At 31.1% G+C, this 14784-nt stretch overlaps 1 protein-coding gene across 1 annotated transcript in view; it reads left to right on the top strand.

Annotated features, from left to right (window-relative positions):
• The window catches only part of LOC105627059 (cGMP-dependent protein kinase, isozyme 2 forms cD4/T1/T3A/T3B), a 45801-nt gene extending 45530 nt beyond the window's left edge, over positions 1–271 (top strand). The window contains exon 11 of the mRNA XM_012208338.1: positions 106–271. Within this exon, the coding sequence (XP_012063728.1) occupies positions 106–271 (166 nt within the window). The remainder of the gene's footprint in view (positions 1–105) is intronic.
• Positions 272–14784: the final 14513 nt, after the last annotated feature.

Below are 14784 nucleotides of genomic sequence, written 5' to 3'. Positions count from 1 at the left end.
TTATATATATATATATATATATATATATATATATATATATATTCTTATCTCTTAGCATTTTAAAATCAAAGACCAGAACAATATATTCCTATGAATTCATTATAGATGGTTCGATGGCTTTAATTGGGAAGGTTTAAAAACGAGAACTTTGGAACCCCCGATATTACCACGAGTTCAAGGCGCTACAGACACTACGAATTTCGACGCTTATCCAGCTGATTCCGATCCACCGCCACCCGACGATATTTCCGGTTGGGATAACGATTTTTAATGCAAAAAATATAAAGGATTTCTATTTAATATTCGCGTTTTTAATCTAGCAGGAAATTGTAATAGGACATAACGCTCTCTCGATTGCGAGATAATTGGCGACACCTGCATTTATTTATACTTTTCTCATATCACGTGATATACAGATTACAGTCGCATTTTATCATATTTTTCGTCATATTTCATAATAAGTATAATCGGAATTTGTGAATGAGAAAAATTGCATTATGATAAAATTAAAAATTTTTATGATTTTGATGAATTTCGGATGATGCAAAAATTTAAAAAGAACTACAAATTTTATATTTATGTCGCGTTTGACGGGTTCTAGAAGCATCTTCTCCAGTGTTATACATTATAATAGGATATGCAAGTGTCAAGTGCCATTATTACCTCGAAGAGGTAAACTCATACATGTCATACTTGTGCTCAGAAACGCGGTCAGAAACATGCCAGAAACCGTCAGCTCAAGTCCAAGGGACCTCTTGCCATCCATTTAACTTGTCAAAATGTGCATATAGCTTGATCGATCAGATGTTAAATTTTTTATGGCAAGTTCATTGTTGTTTGATTACTTTATAGTTTATTGTAATAATTATATTTTAATTAATTATATGTGACTCTTGTAAATAATGAATTATAAATACCGTATAAATTTTTAATATGGGATATACATCATGCAATATAAAATTTTATTAATAACAATTGTAGGTGTGGCTACAAGAATCAACCAAATTCATTCTCTTTAGTGACTTGTATTGTAACATTTAATGATTTTTTTTCAATTGAAATTGTATATTGCAATTACATTTGTAGGAAGCATTATTTTCATGTTAAAAATAGTAGCAAAACGAGAATAAGATTTTGTAAATATATGGCGCATATATTGTACATATAGATTTCTTTGTAATATTTGAGAATATAAACTTGGCTGGTTCTTAGCCAGACCTTCAATTGTATCGAATATGTATAACGCATTTGTTAATTTTTTTTTATATGTAAAATTCTTGTATTTCGAAAGATGGCAAATGAAAAGTGAAAACAGCATTAGGATAACATTTCAATATTTTAATAAAATCATGATACATCGTAATTTAATATCGCTATTTCTCTAGCATTTAGATATAACAAATTGTACTTGTAGTTAAAACGCGCGAAAAAGAACAGGATAAAAATTGCAATTAAATAAAAGTATCTTTTCTTATGTATTTGGAATAAAGAAAAAAAATGTGTTTATATAAATAACTATTTGAGAGAAAAAAACAAAAACTATTTAACAATAAAAAATATGTGATCAACAATAAAATTAATGAATGAAAATAAAATAACAATATCAATCAAGTATAAAACAATTGGCTCATTTGTGACAAAGGATATTTTCAAAATTCATAATTGTATTAGTATGTATTATCCACTTTAGGCTCGTATTGATTTTGAAGAAGATATTAGATTTCTTAACACTAAAAAGAACATTTAATATCGGTTACAAAAATAAAATAATATTATCAATTATCAGAGTAGACACATAATATTTTAATTTATATTTTTACATTGATATTTTTTATTATTGGATTTTATGTACATGCCATCTCCAATATTCAATTAGAGACTCTCACTTTTTGAGCGAATTTTCAACTCTTTGACAGACAAAGAGAGCTTTTCAGCTAGGAGGCACAATTAAATAGTGATAGAGACAGGAGTATTGTATAGTAGGAGTATTTATTTGTAATTTAAAAAGACTGCTATATTTATATAGCACACTAAATTTTTTTCTTTTTTAAATAATTAATAGTCATATATATATATATATATATATACACACACACACACACACACACACACACACACACACACACACACACACACACACAAGCTTCAGTTCTAGCAACGGGATAATCATACATTGTGTGACAATATTGGATTGTAACTGAAACATTGCCTAGTCTTTTTACTTTACCGTTGTCATGAAAAGATCTCATATATGTATATCAAAATATTACCGAATATAATCTTGAAACTCTTATCGAAATGTTACTCTTAGAAAAATAATAATAATGAAATGTAAAAATTTGATATTGTGAAGTGATATAAAATAACGACACAATCGGACACAGTATTTTAGTTACTGTGTACGATTGTGACTTGTATCATAATTGGAAAGCACAAAATCATACACTTATTTTGCAAAAAAACCTAAAAACTCGCCAATTCTGACAAAATTATAGTCTAAATGAAAATCATAAATCTGTTGTTGATATGCTAAATATAATCATCAAGAATGAAAGATCACAATGCATTCTGATGATAAACTATGAAATGGAATTGCATTTCATATCTTACAATGGAATACAGTATAATGTTCTGTGTCCTAGCTGAAAAATAGTTGTATTGAACACTCACTTCGTATTGCCTGTGTCTCCTGTTGGAAAGCTCCCAAAGTAAATCTTCGACTATCTACTCTAAATTTTAAAAACTTTAATAACTTTTTCTAGTATGTATGTCAACTTCCCCTCCCAAAAATCCAAATCCAATTTTCAGTATAAAAGCCAAATCTGATCTTTTTTGTTTAAAGAGAATACTACACGAAAATAATTTCAGAAGTAGTCAGTGATTTTCTAACAGAATATAAGATTTTCAGCAAGATTGTCAATTTCCAGTAGAAGTTGAAAGGCAATCGTGCTTATGTCTAATGATATTTTATATATCTTTATAATAATCTTTAATTTCCAGTTTTTGAAACATTTAATTATAAATTATCACTTATTATATTAATTTTTTAAATCTAATAAATCTATCGTTTCAGACACTTAAAATAAAGGATGCTTCTTCTTTGATTTTTTTCTTTCTAAAAATGACACTCGATTCTCTTGATTAGGTCAATCCCACAAGTTCTTGATAACGAATTGGAAGTTGAAACCTCAAACAAATACACCTGGATTTCTTCCACTACGCTCGTTCGCCATATTTTACATTCTTTATCATCCGTTAAACAAATAACGACCGATTTCGCCGCGCAACGACACATTAACAAAATTAGCGCCAAATCCACAAATTCGGGAACATTCCAGAACAATCGCCCTATCACGTGATCACCAGAGATCCAATCGAAAGAGAGTGGAGCGAATAGCATTCTCTTCTCTGATTGGTTTCGTCATTTTTCCGCTCACTTTCTCAAATATGCATGGTGCAGGTACGTATATATACATACACACAACACTAGTGCGTACAATACTAGTGTGTGCAGCACCGTATGTTCCATTATGCTTCTGCCTGGTATATCTCCTACTGGTAATCACGGAGTGACGAAGGACTATCGTGGCTGTGTTCGCTTTGGCGTTCACAACGCTTTAAGCATCCTTTCATTCTTGTTGTTTAGTAAATATTAAACAAGAACATTTGATGCTCACAATCGCCGTATATTGCATTTCCTTCTGGTCACGTGTCTTCCATGGTAACGAATCAACCAATTGCGCTGCAAACGACATCAGGGCATCACGGAAGGTGATTGGTTGTCTTTTGTCGCGTCCAATGTTCACCGTCAGAGGGAAATCTTTTTCATTTCGCGTAGTTCATGCCACAGTAGGCACGCATGTTATTCAGAATTCAGAATGTGCAGAGTTAGTCGGAATCCTTCAGTGGACTGCGTTCTTGAGAAGTTGCGGAGAGATTGAATCGTGCAGAATCTTTGAAAGAGAGAATTTGTGTGAAAAGAGATGCTTGAGTGACTTTAGTATCGAACAACAGTTTCTCCAACGAAAATGTAAGTGGCAATTCAGTTTTGGCGCGTATCGCTTGTTTTTCATGAACTCGCCCTCGTTACATGAGGTTGACGACCCACCATATCTGATACAAAATAACAAATCTTCTCGTATATTTTAAACTTTTCTTCGCGATTTTTCCCATTTTTTTTAACGTTTTTTGTGTGCGCATAGGCGGTGATAGCGGCATCGTTGCATATTCGATCTTGTTATATAGAGTCTCGATTTCGTTGGTCCTTGAATTCTAGAATGTATCAAATTATCCACACATTCGTGATTTCTATTAATATAGATTAATTTTTAATCTTGGTTTAACTTTATTTTATCTCTTTTTGGTTTAATTTTATTTTATCTTTTTCTGGTTCTAAAAATTAAACGATAAAGAGTAAATTAAACCGAGATTAAAATTGTAAAATTCGAAACAGAAAATCAAATAGAAAAGAGAAATTAGGTTCGTATCTCGGTATTATAAGGACGCCCTGATATTTTTCTCTGTGATTTTTATCATTTAAAGAAAATATTTATCATTATGTTTTAAGACGTATGTTTATTTGTATCAACGCCTCAATTCGAAGAAATTCTTGGCGCGTTGGCGCGAAATTTTTTCATTATATCAATAATGCTCGTACCAATGTAGTTTATTTTTAATTTCGACTAACTTCATCTTTTCTGAGAATTAAAAAAAAAGAAGGAAAGGCACGTTCTGTAATTCGCCGGTTTATTTTTAATCGAGGTTCAACTTATTTCTTATCTCTTTCCATTTTCAAGAATAAATTAAAAATAATCAAGAATTTTACAATGGATATAAAGTTTGTCGGCACATGATGCCTGTTTTCCTGCTAGATTGCTAGCTAAATTAGAATGTTATCATCATATTGGCCATGGTGGAAGAATAGCATAGAGGTTTTTTCTGTTTCTGCACTGGTTGCACTAGTTCAAAAAATGTACACTAATAGCGTTTTTTACACAGGCTGTATTAATGCGCACTCAGTGCACATTAAAGTGTTCTACATTAAACTATCTGACTGTAAAAATGAGAAATCTCAATTAATAAAATACTAGTGTATTTTATCAAATATTACAATAAAATGTATTAAGGATTTCGTGGTTTAATTCGCTTCTATATTTTTATTAAACATACATCTTTATGTCGATTTGTGTATAACGGCTTTAAAGTGCACTGAGTGCGCATCAGCTCTGTCAATCAAAAACGTTATGAAACATTTTCTGTTCCTAAAATGGCGTCAACGACGATGTTTTTTGTTTCATTGCAACAGAACTCAAGTGCATGAGTTCACTGTACTGGCTGCACTAGGTCTGGAGTCAGTGCAAGCAGTACAAGCTAAGATTACGGTCCATTTGATGCTACAGATGCTTCGAAGTATTTTTTTATTGCTCAGTTTGTAAAATTCTTTCTTCTAATTGGTCCATCAAATGCTTCAAAGCATTTGTAGCGAGACTTTGACCACAGCTTAGTTCAATCAGAAAACCTTGTACAAATAGTGCGAGAATTGGTAATTATTTAGAAGATATCCTTCACCTTCAATTTTAGTGAAATTATGCTCATTCAGCACGTTTTTGCATGAAACGAAAGAATCTAGCAATAAAATGTTGTATCTAGTCCCACGAACCGAGATATTAAACGTTGAAGTTGATGACTATTGAGAGTAGGAAATCTGCGAAATATGCGATGAAAGTATGTGCTGCTCACATTTTCATGCTTTATGGCTACATATGCATAGGTCTTTTACTAACTTGCTTCTACAGCGATATATTTACGTTTGTTTATTAATATTCAAATCGTCTTCCTTGCATCGTTTAGGAATTTACAACTTTTCGCACGCAAGAACAAAGCAGACTTTTGTTTTGAATAAAAATGCATCGAATGAGCCTAATTTCATTAAAATCGGAGGTGAAGTAACGATTCTAAATAAATACAGACTAAAATATGTGTACATAGCGCTGCATTAAGTTGATGTGATAGATTTCTTAACTACAAAATCATCAACTTTAACGCTTAATATCTTGGTTTTACGGGCCTAGACATGATATTTTACTGCCAGTTTCTTTCTTTTTATGCAAAAATGCGACAAATGAGCATAATTTTATTACAATTGAAGTTGGGGAGGGGCGTCCTCTAAATAATTATCCGAGAATTTATAAATAATAAAATGATAAATATATATAAATAATAGCAAGCCTACATATAACAACATTTTGTCATCATTATCTTTAATTAAGAATTTTTTTAATAGAATTGCATTCATTTTCATTATACGAATGTAATATTTCCATATAAATAATATGGGACGTCATTTTTATCTTGCACTAAAACATTTTTTATTCCTTGCTTGCATACTTATTATCTGAGCACAAGAATTGTCATAACACTTAGACTTAAATTGTAGACGTAAGTAACGCACAAGCTTTCATTTATGACGTACAATTTATTGTCGTCTCTTGGAGAAACATGGGGCGGTATTCATAGTCTGTTTTTATTTTAAAACTGTCTTAAATAATGTCTTAAGCTAAAGTCCTCGGATTGACTTATAATATCTTAGATTGTATTTAAGACGTGAAATTGGGACTGAACTTTCCTTGTTTATACACAATAGACTTGTTCTTTGTGGCTGAACTTTTGCAATAGTTCATCTTCTTTCCTCCGTGAAGAGAAAAGGAAGAAAGATGAACTGGTACAAAAGTTTAATTAAAAATAATAGACTTATATTTCTCTTTTTATAGAACCTAAAAGGCATGTGTATCAAACAAGAAAAGAAGTTTTGTCTTTTATCATCCATAGATATCCATAGATGGAAAGGGTGAAAATAAGAGAGAAGCTTGCAAACTGAGCACATCATATTATCCTTCCATCATGGTATTGGCTACAATACTGGCACTAACATCATAGCCAATATGGTAGCAAGATTATAATCCAGCTAGCAATTTAATAATATCAAATAATAGGAATCAAATAATAGGAAAACAAGCATTGTGTGCCATCGACTTAAGTTGAATCGAAATTAAAAATCTACATGGACATAGACAGGCATAGACGCGCATCCGAATCTGCTTAATCATATAATCGATATAATGTGCAAGCCAAAATTAACTATTGCAGTTACGTGTTATATGCCCGTTTCTATCAATGTGGATTAACTTTAATTTTGATTTAATTTACTCTTCTTTTTCTAATCCTTGGAAAAAGATGAATAAATTGAACCGAAATTAAAAGTTAATCTACAATTGATAGAAATGAGCACATTATCAAGAATAGATATATTGCTTTCAGAAATTTTTTTAACGATTCTGTTGAAACAAATACAACTTCTGTTGTATCACTCAATTTTTTGATTTTCTGAAACTTGTCGAGCCTGACTAAACATTTACTGTTTTGTAAATTTATCATTATCTTGTTACTCGGATTGTGGTCCAATATTATTAGGTGTACAACTTTGCTTCCGCCGTTTTTTTCCGAAATTCGAGTTTATTGTAAAAAACTGGTTATACATTTATGATTCAAAGTATTGTCCATCGCTGGCCACTACTTTCTCCCATCTTTCGGATAGCGTACGAATCCCGCGTCGAAAAAACTGGTCATCTTTTGAGATTATCCACGAATCGATCCAATTTTTTACTTCTTCATAAGACCGGAAGTGCTGGTCAGCCAGGCCGTGTGCCATTGATCGAAACAAGTGATAGTCAGAGGGAGCAACGTCTGGAGAATACGGCGGGTGGGGTAAGACTTCCCATTTCAACGTTTCCAAGTATGTCTTGATCACTTTCGCAACATGGAGTCGAGCATTGTCATGCTGCAAAATCACTTTATCGTGTCTCTCGTTGTATTGCGGCCGTTTGTCTTTCAATGCTCGGCTCAAACGCATCAATTGCGTTCGATACCGATCGCCTGTGATTGTTTCAGTCGGTTTTAATAGTTCATAATACACTACGCCGAATTGGTCCCACCAAATACAAAGCATGACCTTGGACATCAAAATCTCCGTTCTTGAAGCGTTGAAACCACTCACGACACGTTCTTTCACTAATAGCGACCTCACCATAAGTATTTGAGAGCATTCGATGAGCCTCAGCCGCAGATTTCTTCATATTGAAGCAAAAAATTAAAACCTCCCGCAAATGACGAGAATTTGGCTCGTAAACTGACATTTTCAATCGAGAATAACTTTATGATGCAGACACAAATCGACTAATGTTTCTATGGGGTTATGTTGACAGATGCCCAAGTTTATTGTATGACGTCTATGATCTATTTATTTCGACTTACCGCTAAAGCCATCTATAGGAAAACGGCGGAAGCAAAGTTGTATACTTAATATTAATTTTTAGCTGGCATTATTCTCTAGAATCGCACAGCTGGCACAGTGAGGCGTCTGGTATCTCAACCATAAAATCGCTAACCGCGAGGCTATTTGATATTTTGACTTGAAAAAAATTCAGGATATTCTTTAAAATTACTTTACTTAAATGAAATTACTTTAGTTGGGAAATTTACTTTAACTTGAAAATTATTTTAACAAGTGCCAAAAGTTATTTTAGTGAAATTTAATTTTAAGTGTGAAAAAAAATAAAATAGTTGAAAAAAAAACGAAAGTGATACTTTTTACAAAAAGTTTACAACATTTTGAATTTTTAATATTAAGAGCTAAAAATTTAACTTGATACTTTCAAGATATAATACATTAAGAAAAAAAATAGTTCGAGAGGGCCCGTTTCAAAAAAAGTATTTATTTTTAAAAATGAAGTGATGAATTTTGATTTAAAAAGTAGTATTAATTTTTTTCGCAATATACTTATTTATTTATAATATATGAATGAATTTTAATCAACTATAAAAAATACATGAATGCATGAAATAATGTTCGAAAAAATTAATACAATCATTTAAAACACATAAAGTAATTATGTGTTTAATTAATTTAATTAATTTATATACCTGCGCAATTATAATCATTACAAAAGAAGATTATCGCAAAGCGGTCTTTTACAGGATGAACACGCGAAGTTTTAGTTTTTCTGTCATTTTTTCGAATACAAAATGCACACTTTTGTGCATTAGTTGAAAAACAACGAAAACAAAATTCGAAAAAAATATACTTAAATCACTACAGCTGGAGTACCAGGCGTCCCACGACCACTTTGACTCGATTGCCGCTGCTACATTGACACATTTAAGCTATTCTATTCGAGAGGGAAGAGCAACTCTCGAATTATAAACAAATAGCACTACAAGACCAATTTTCTAACAATAAGGGGCCTTAATTTAGAAATGAAATATCCATCTCAGACCTCGTAGTGTCAGCCAAAAGTTAAATCTGTTCGCGTTGCTTGAAATCTTCAAGAATTTTTGTACTCAAAGTGATAAATAAATATTTAGACATTGAAGAATGAGAGAGAGAAAGCGAAGATGCTGAGTGCAAAAGTATAAACAGATCTATTATCAGTGTTAGTCAAACGGCGTCTACAATACGATTTTAAGATGTAAAACTTAAGCCTTAAGCTGTAAGAAATTGATTAATTACAATTGAATGCGAGGAAAATAATTGATTATGATTGGTTAATTTTTTAATCAATCATTAACGATTTAAGACTTAAATTTTTTAATCTGTAGACATCCATTAAAGTTGAAAATCTTGCTTATGATTGGACAATTTCGTTTTCAAAATAATTGTTTTACAGTCCCGCCAAACATGTTAAAAATGTGAATAATTGTATTATTTTTCCCAAATTTTAACTCTTTGTCCCACTATTATACAATGCATCTCAATCTTTATCTCAAATTAAGGATATAATTATAAATTGTCTCTTTTTTAAATGTAAAAATAATAAATGTGAAATAATAAATGAAATTAATAAGTGTGAAATGTAATTTTCAATATGTAAAAAATTTTGTTTTTTCATTTAAAAATGTAGATATTATCATAAAATACATTTAATAGAAAAGTACAGTTTAAAAAAATAAAATGTAATCTTTTGTAATTGGACGTAATTTTTGTTGTAATCTCATGTGATGTTACACATTAAGTGTTATTAGTTATTTCTAAATATGACAATTAATATTTTTTATTTATTTCGTTAACAATTATTAAAAAAGTATTTATTAAAATTTAATTACAATTAATATTAAATTTTTCTTAATTCATTTGCCTTTTTAAGGAATTCGTCACTTTACATTTTTTTCCATTTTCCCAACATAAAAAGCCTATTTTCCGTACACCAACTGAACTTTTTGCACGGTATATCTTTGTTTCTTACATTAAAGAGAAAGAGACAGAAGAAATGTCTAAAAAGGACGCAAATTCTATTATCGCATTTTTTATATTAAGAAAGCAAGTATTTGAAAGCGTAAAAACCCAGATGTTCAAATTGAATTGAAAACTTTCAGTGTTTTTACTCTTTTTTTCTTTTTTTTTTTCGAAGATGAATTTACTCATTCCTCATGTTATATATCAATTTTTAGTTATTATTTTTGAAAGCATTTTTTGGCAAAGTTTCTGTTATATATAATACAGAAACTATATACGTGTATTTTTTTCTCTATGTTGGAGAGAAAAAGAGAAAAGATAAATCGTGCAAAAAGTTCAACTAAAAAGAACAAGCCTATTGTGTCGCTTGTTGAAAAGTATCATCTATCCACGACCAATATATTCGAAAAGAAAAACAGGATTAAAATCTACGTATTGAAGAAAGAGCCTCAGATATATTTTATTCAAATATATTATCGGATATATAAGAGATATGCGAAAAAACTAATTTATTTTGATGTAAATACCCAAGATCGATTTTATTATCTCTGATAAACCTCTATAATATTGGGAGTACAAATTAGTTCGGTCCGTTTTTTTGTGCATTTATTTCAAAACAAAAGGAATGAACAGATCAATTAAAGTATTGTCCATCGCTGCCTACTTTTTTCCATCTCTCATGCAATTTTCGAATTCCATCTCGAAAAAAATGACTCGTCTTTGGAGGCGATCCAATTTTCTATTTCTGCGAAAGAAGTGAACTGGTGACTTGCCAAATCGTGCTGCATTCTTCGGGACAACCAGTAATCAGAAGGAGCAATGTCCGAAGAATACGACGGGTGCGGTAAAACATCCCATTTGAGCGTTTCCAAATATTTTTTTACGACTTTAACGACATGAGGCCGAGCGTTGTCATGAAGACGAATAACTTTATCATGTCTTTGCTTGTATTCCGTTTTTCTCGCAATGCATGGCTCAAATGAATCAATTATAGCCGATACCGATCGCCCATAATGGAATCGTCAGATTTCAGCAGCTCATAGTAAACAAGACCCTTTTGATCTCACTAGATATAGAGCATGATCTTCGAACCATGAATGTTCGGCCATGGTGTTGATGTTGAGCTCGATGGCAACGATTGATCGAGCTTAGCGTAATATTTTTTTCTTCTTGGGGTTATCGTAGAATATCCACTTCTCATCTCCAGTCACAATCCGATGCAAAAAAACCTTTTCTCTGTTGTCTTTGAATTAGCTGTTCGCAAGTGAAAAATCGCCTTTCATCTCTCGGTTTCAGTTCACATGGCACCCAATTTCCTTGTTTTTGAATCATTCCCATGGTTCTCAATCGTATAGAAACGGCTTGTTGAGTTACCCTCAATGATTCTGCAAGCTCCTCTTGCGTTTGATTCTGATCTTCTTCGAGTAATGCCTCTAATTCGAATTTTTTTGGCTGTCCAGAGCGAGACTTGTCTTCAATGCTAAAATCTCCATCCTTGAAACATCGAAATCATTCCCTATATGATTTATCAGTTGGAGCAATGTCACCATAAACTTCGACAAGCACATTCGATGGGCTTCAGCCGCACTTTTCTTCCAATTAAAGCAGAAAATCAAAACTTCCCGCAAATGCTGCTTGGTTAACACAAAATTCGACATTTCAAACACAGTAAAAATCAAGGTTTTTGTATAAAACTCAAAGCGATATAAACTGAATATTATTAACTGAATATTATTAATAGATGTTTGACCTCTATGAAACCGCCAAAATCAGCTGTCACCATGAACCATTCGCAACAGCTGGAGCTATCTTTAGGAAAACGGACCGAATTGATTGACGAAACTAATTTGTACTCCCAATATAATATGCGCTAAGTTTCGTATGAAGTTGGCCCCTTAACTTTTGAAAAAATTAACTTTCTATAGCTCATTCGATTGCTTTACTCATGTGCGCAAATTTTTGTACACTTCTGGTAAAAAAATAAAAAAAGAGAATTTGAAAGGGACTAATTTCACATTAGCCCCTCAAAGTATTGGGTTCAGAAAGTTCGTGCCGATATTGAAGGAAAATTGAAACGCAGAAAATTTAAATTTTAGTATACATTTATTAAATTATATAAGTTAGTCGGCACTAACTTTCCGGACAACCCAATACAAATAAATTGGATTTAATTCTCAGTTAAGTCTCAGTCAATAGATTTTCGTTTGCACATTTCGAAACAAATTTATTATATATATATATATATATATATAAAATTCATTAAATTATTTAAGCATCAAAGCTTCAGCTTATATACCTTCAATTCCTAATTCTTGTTGATTATGTTTTCACGGGTACGATCTAATAATAAGATTTTTATTGTTATACAATAATCTTATGTTTTATTATTCTATTAACTGTAATGTCTCTGTTATTTTAAAAAAAGAGAAAAGAGCCATTAAAATTGGAAGTTGGAAAATTTTTTTCGTTTCTGTCATGAGTCAACATGCGTATAATAAAGCATTGTAACATTAGCCATGTTTAGCAGCATTAGCGTTTAGTAAGCGCTTCACGTTGATTAGATTATACTTTTGGTTCTCAAGGAATAGTCCTATCTCATCGAAGAAAACTTCCAATAATTGCAAAATAAACATTTCGCTGAATGCAGCCATTTCTGCTGTTGTAATGAAAAGAAAGTGAAGTCTTTTTTTTACTTTCTTAGTTTATTGAACTTATTCTTTGAAATTAAATTCATTTCTCTGCGAATTGCTATCTTCGTATTTTTTATAAACCTGACGAAACATGTGTTTACTTAGATCATTTCATAGATATAAGAAAACATTAGCTGAAAAAAAATGCATATGATAAAAAACATATTTGATATGATTCTTGTAAAAATACATAAAGGCGATTTATTCGCTTTCAACAAACGTCTTAGAGCTTCTTTTAAAGTCATCCAGCTATTCGCTTGATCACTAATGACTACTTGACGCTGTAACTTCAAAATTTTAGACGCTAGCGAATAAAAAACGTTTATGAAGCTTTTATCAACATTCATTGACATATTAAGAAGTTTACTTCAAACGAATTGAAGCAGCGTCGAGAGAATTCACTGACGAATTAATAACGTTAGACGCTGTTGAAAGCGAATAAAGTAGCTCCGTGTAAATCGCCCTATAACTGTAATATTTATATAATCAAGTGAATGTTTATTTAAAAAAATATTTAGAAAATTAAATTTTTCTTTTACCATTTCCTAAACATCCTTCTACTGCCTCTAGAACTAGCAACGCCTCCCTCTCTCCCTCCCTCCCTCCTAAGATCTCAGGATGACAAAAGACTTTTTTTTTACTTTGACTTGGCTAGTGGTCAACATTGATTTTTAAAACCTACACTAGTTAAAATGTATTTTTGTTAAAAATTTTTTTATTTTTATTATTTTGATCGCACTCACTAGATGTTGCTTAATACCCGATAATTTCAGCTTTGATTTTTTTCTTTTGTTCCTCCCCCACTAAAAGTGCCGATAAAGGCTATATGTTTCGATATTTATTGTGCTAGTGCTGAAAATCTGTAGTGTATGTAACGTATGCTGTAACGTATACTGTAAATTTTCAATTGACAGTGAATATGAGAACATAGCGTAATAGTCGAGTAATTAGACGAGTCATTTTTTTCATGCATGCGCATTCGAGTGTGACATCAACATTAATACTAGTACTAATGTCTTATACCCATTTCCATCAACGTAGATTAACTTTAATCTCGGTTCAACTTACTCGTCTTTTTCTAATTCTAAAAGATTAGAAAAAGACAAAGAATAAGTTGATCGAGATTAAAGTTAATCTACATTATTAATCTACATTGGTGGAAACGGGCATTAAAATTCTATTAAGGTCTATTTTGATGTTTCTATGAAAATTATATCATTTGAAAAATTAATAAGGATTATAGAGCAATGTAGAAATTTTAAAAAGTACAGATCCATATTACCTGCCTTAATCTTTTTACTGCCGTATCTCGCCAAATCTATGGATCTCTTAAAAAAATATATTTTGTTTTTATATATACAATATCAATAATGTTTGTTTTATCTTTTATTATTTTACTTAATATATAATAAAATGTTTTTCTGAGTTATTTTTATCTAATTCTTGTTTTTTTATTTCTATTTTACTATTTTATTTCTATTTTATTACTAGGTTGGATTAGCTTAAAAATATATATATTAACAAAAAATAATGCAAGGTAAAATAAAATTATTGCTAAATTTTGACTAAAAAACAGAAATCGATTTTAGCTAAAGCCACGTTAAAAGAAACTAATTAAAAACACATTAATTCGTAATGTGTTTTTAATCAGTTTCTTTTAACCCTGCCAGACTTTCTCAGCGCCTATCAGAGCGATAATGCTCACTTCGGGAAACTATGCTGTAGATAAATTATGATTGTGCGATTCACAGATAAAGCAGCTCAGTGTTTTATTATTATAAATTTCTATTAATTATAAATTTCTAT

Source organism: Atta cephalotes (genome assembly GCF_000143395.1).
Source record: "Atta cephalotes unplaced genomic scaffold scaffold00008, whole genome shotgun sequence".
Taxonomy (NCBI): Eukaryota; Metazoa; Arthropoda; class Insecta; order Hymenoptera; family Formicidae; genus Atta; species Atta cephalotes.
The sequence above is the reverse complement of the archived record's forward strand: the minus strand, read 5'-3'. Positions and strand labels throughout refer to the sequence as shown.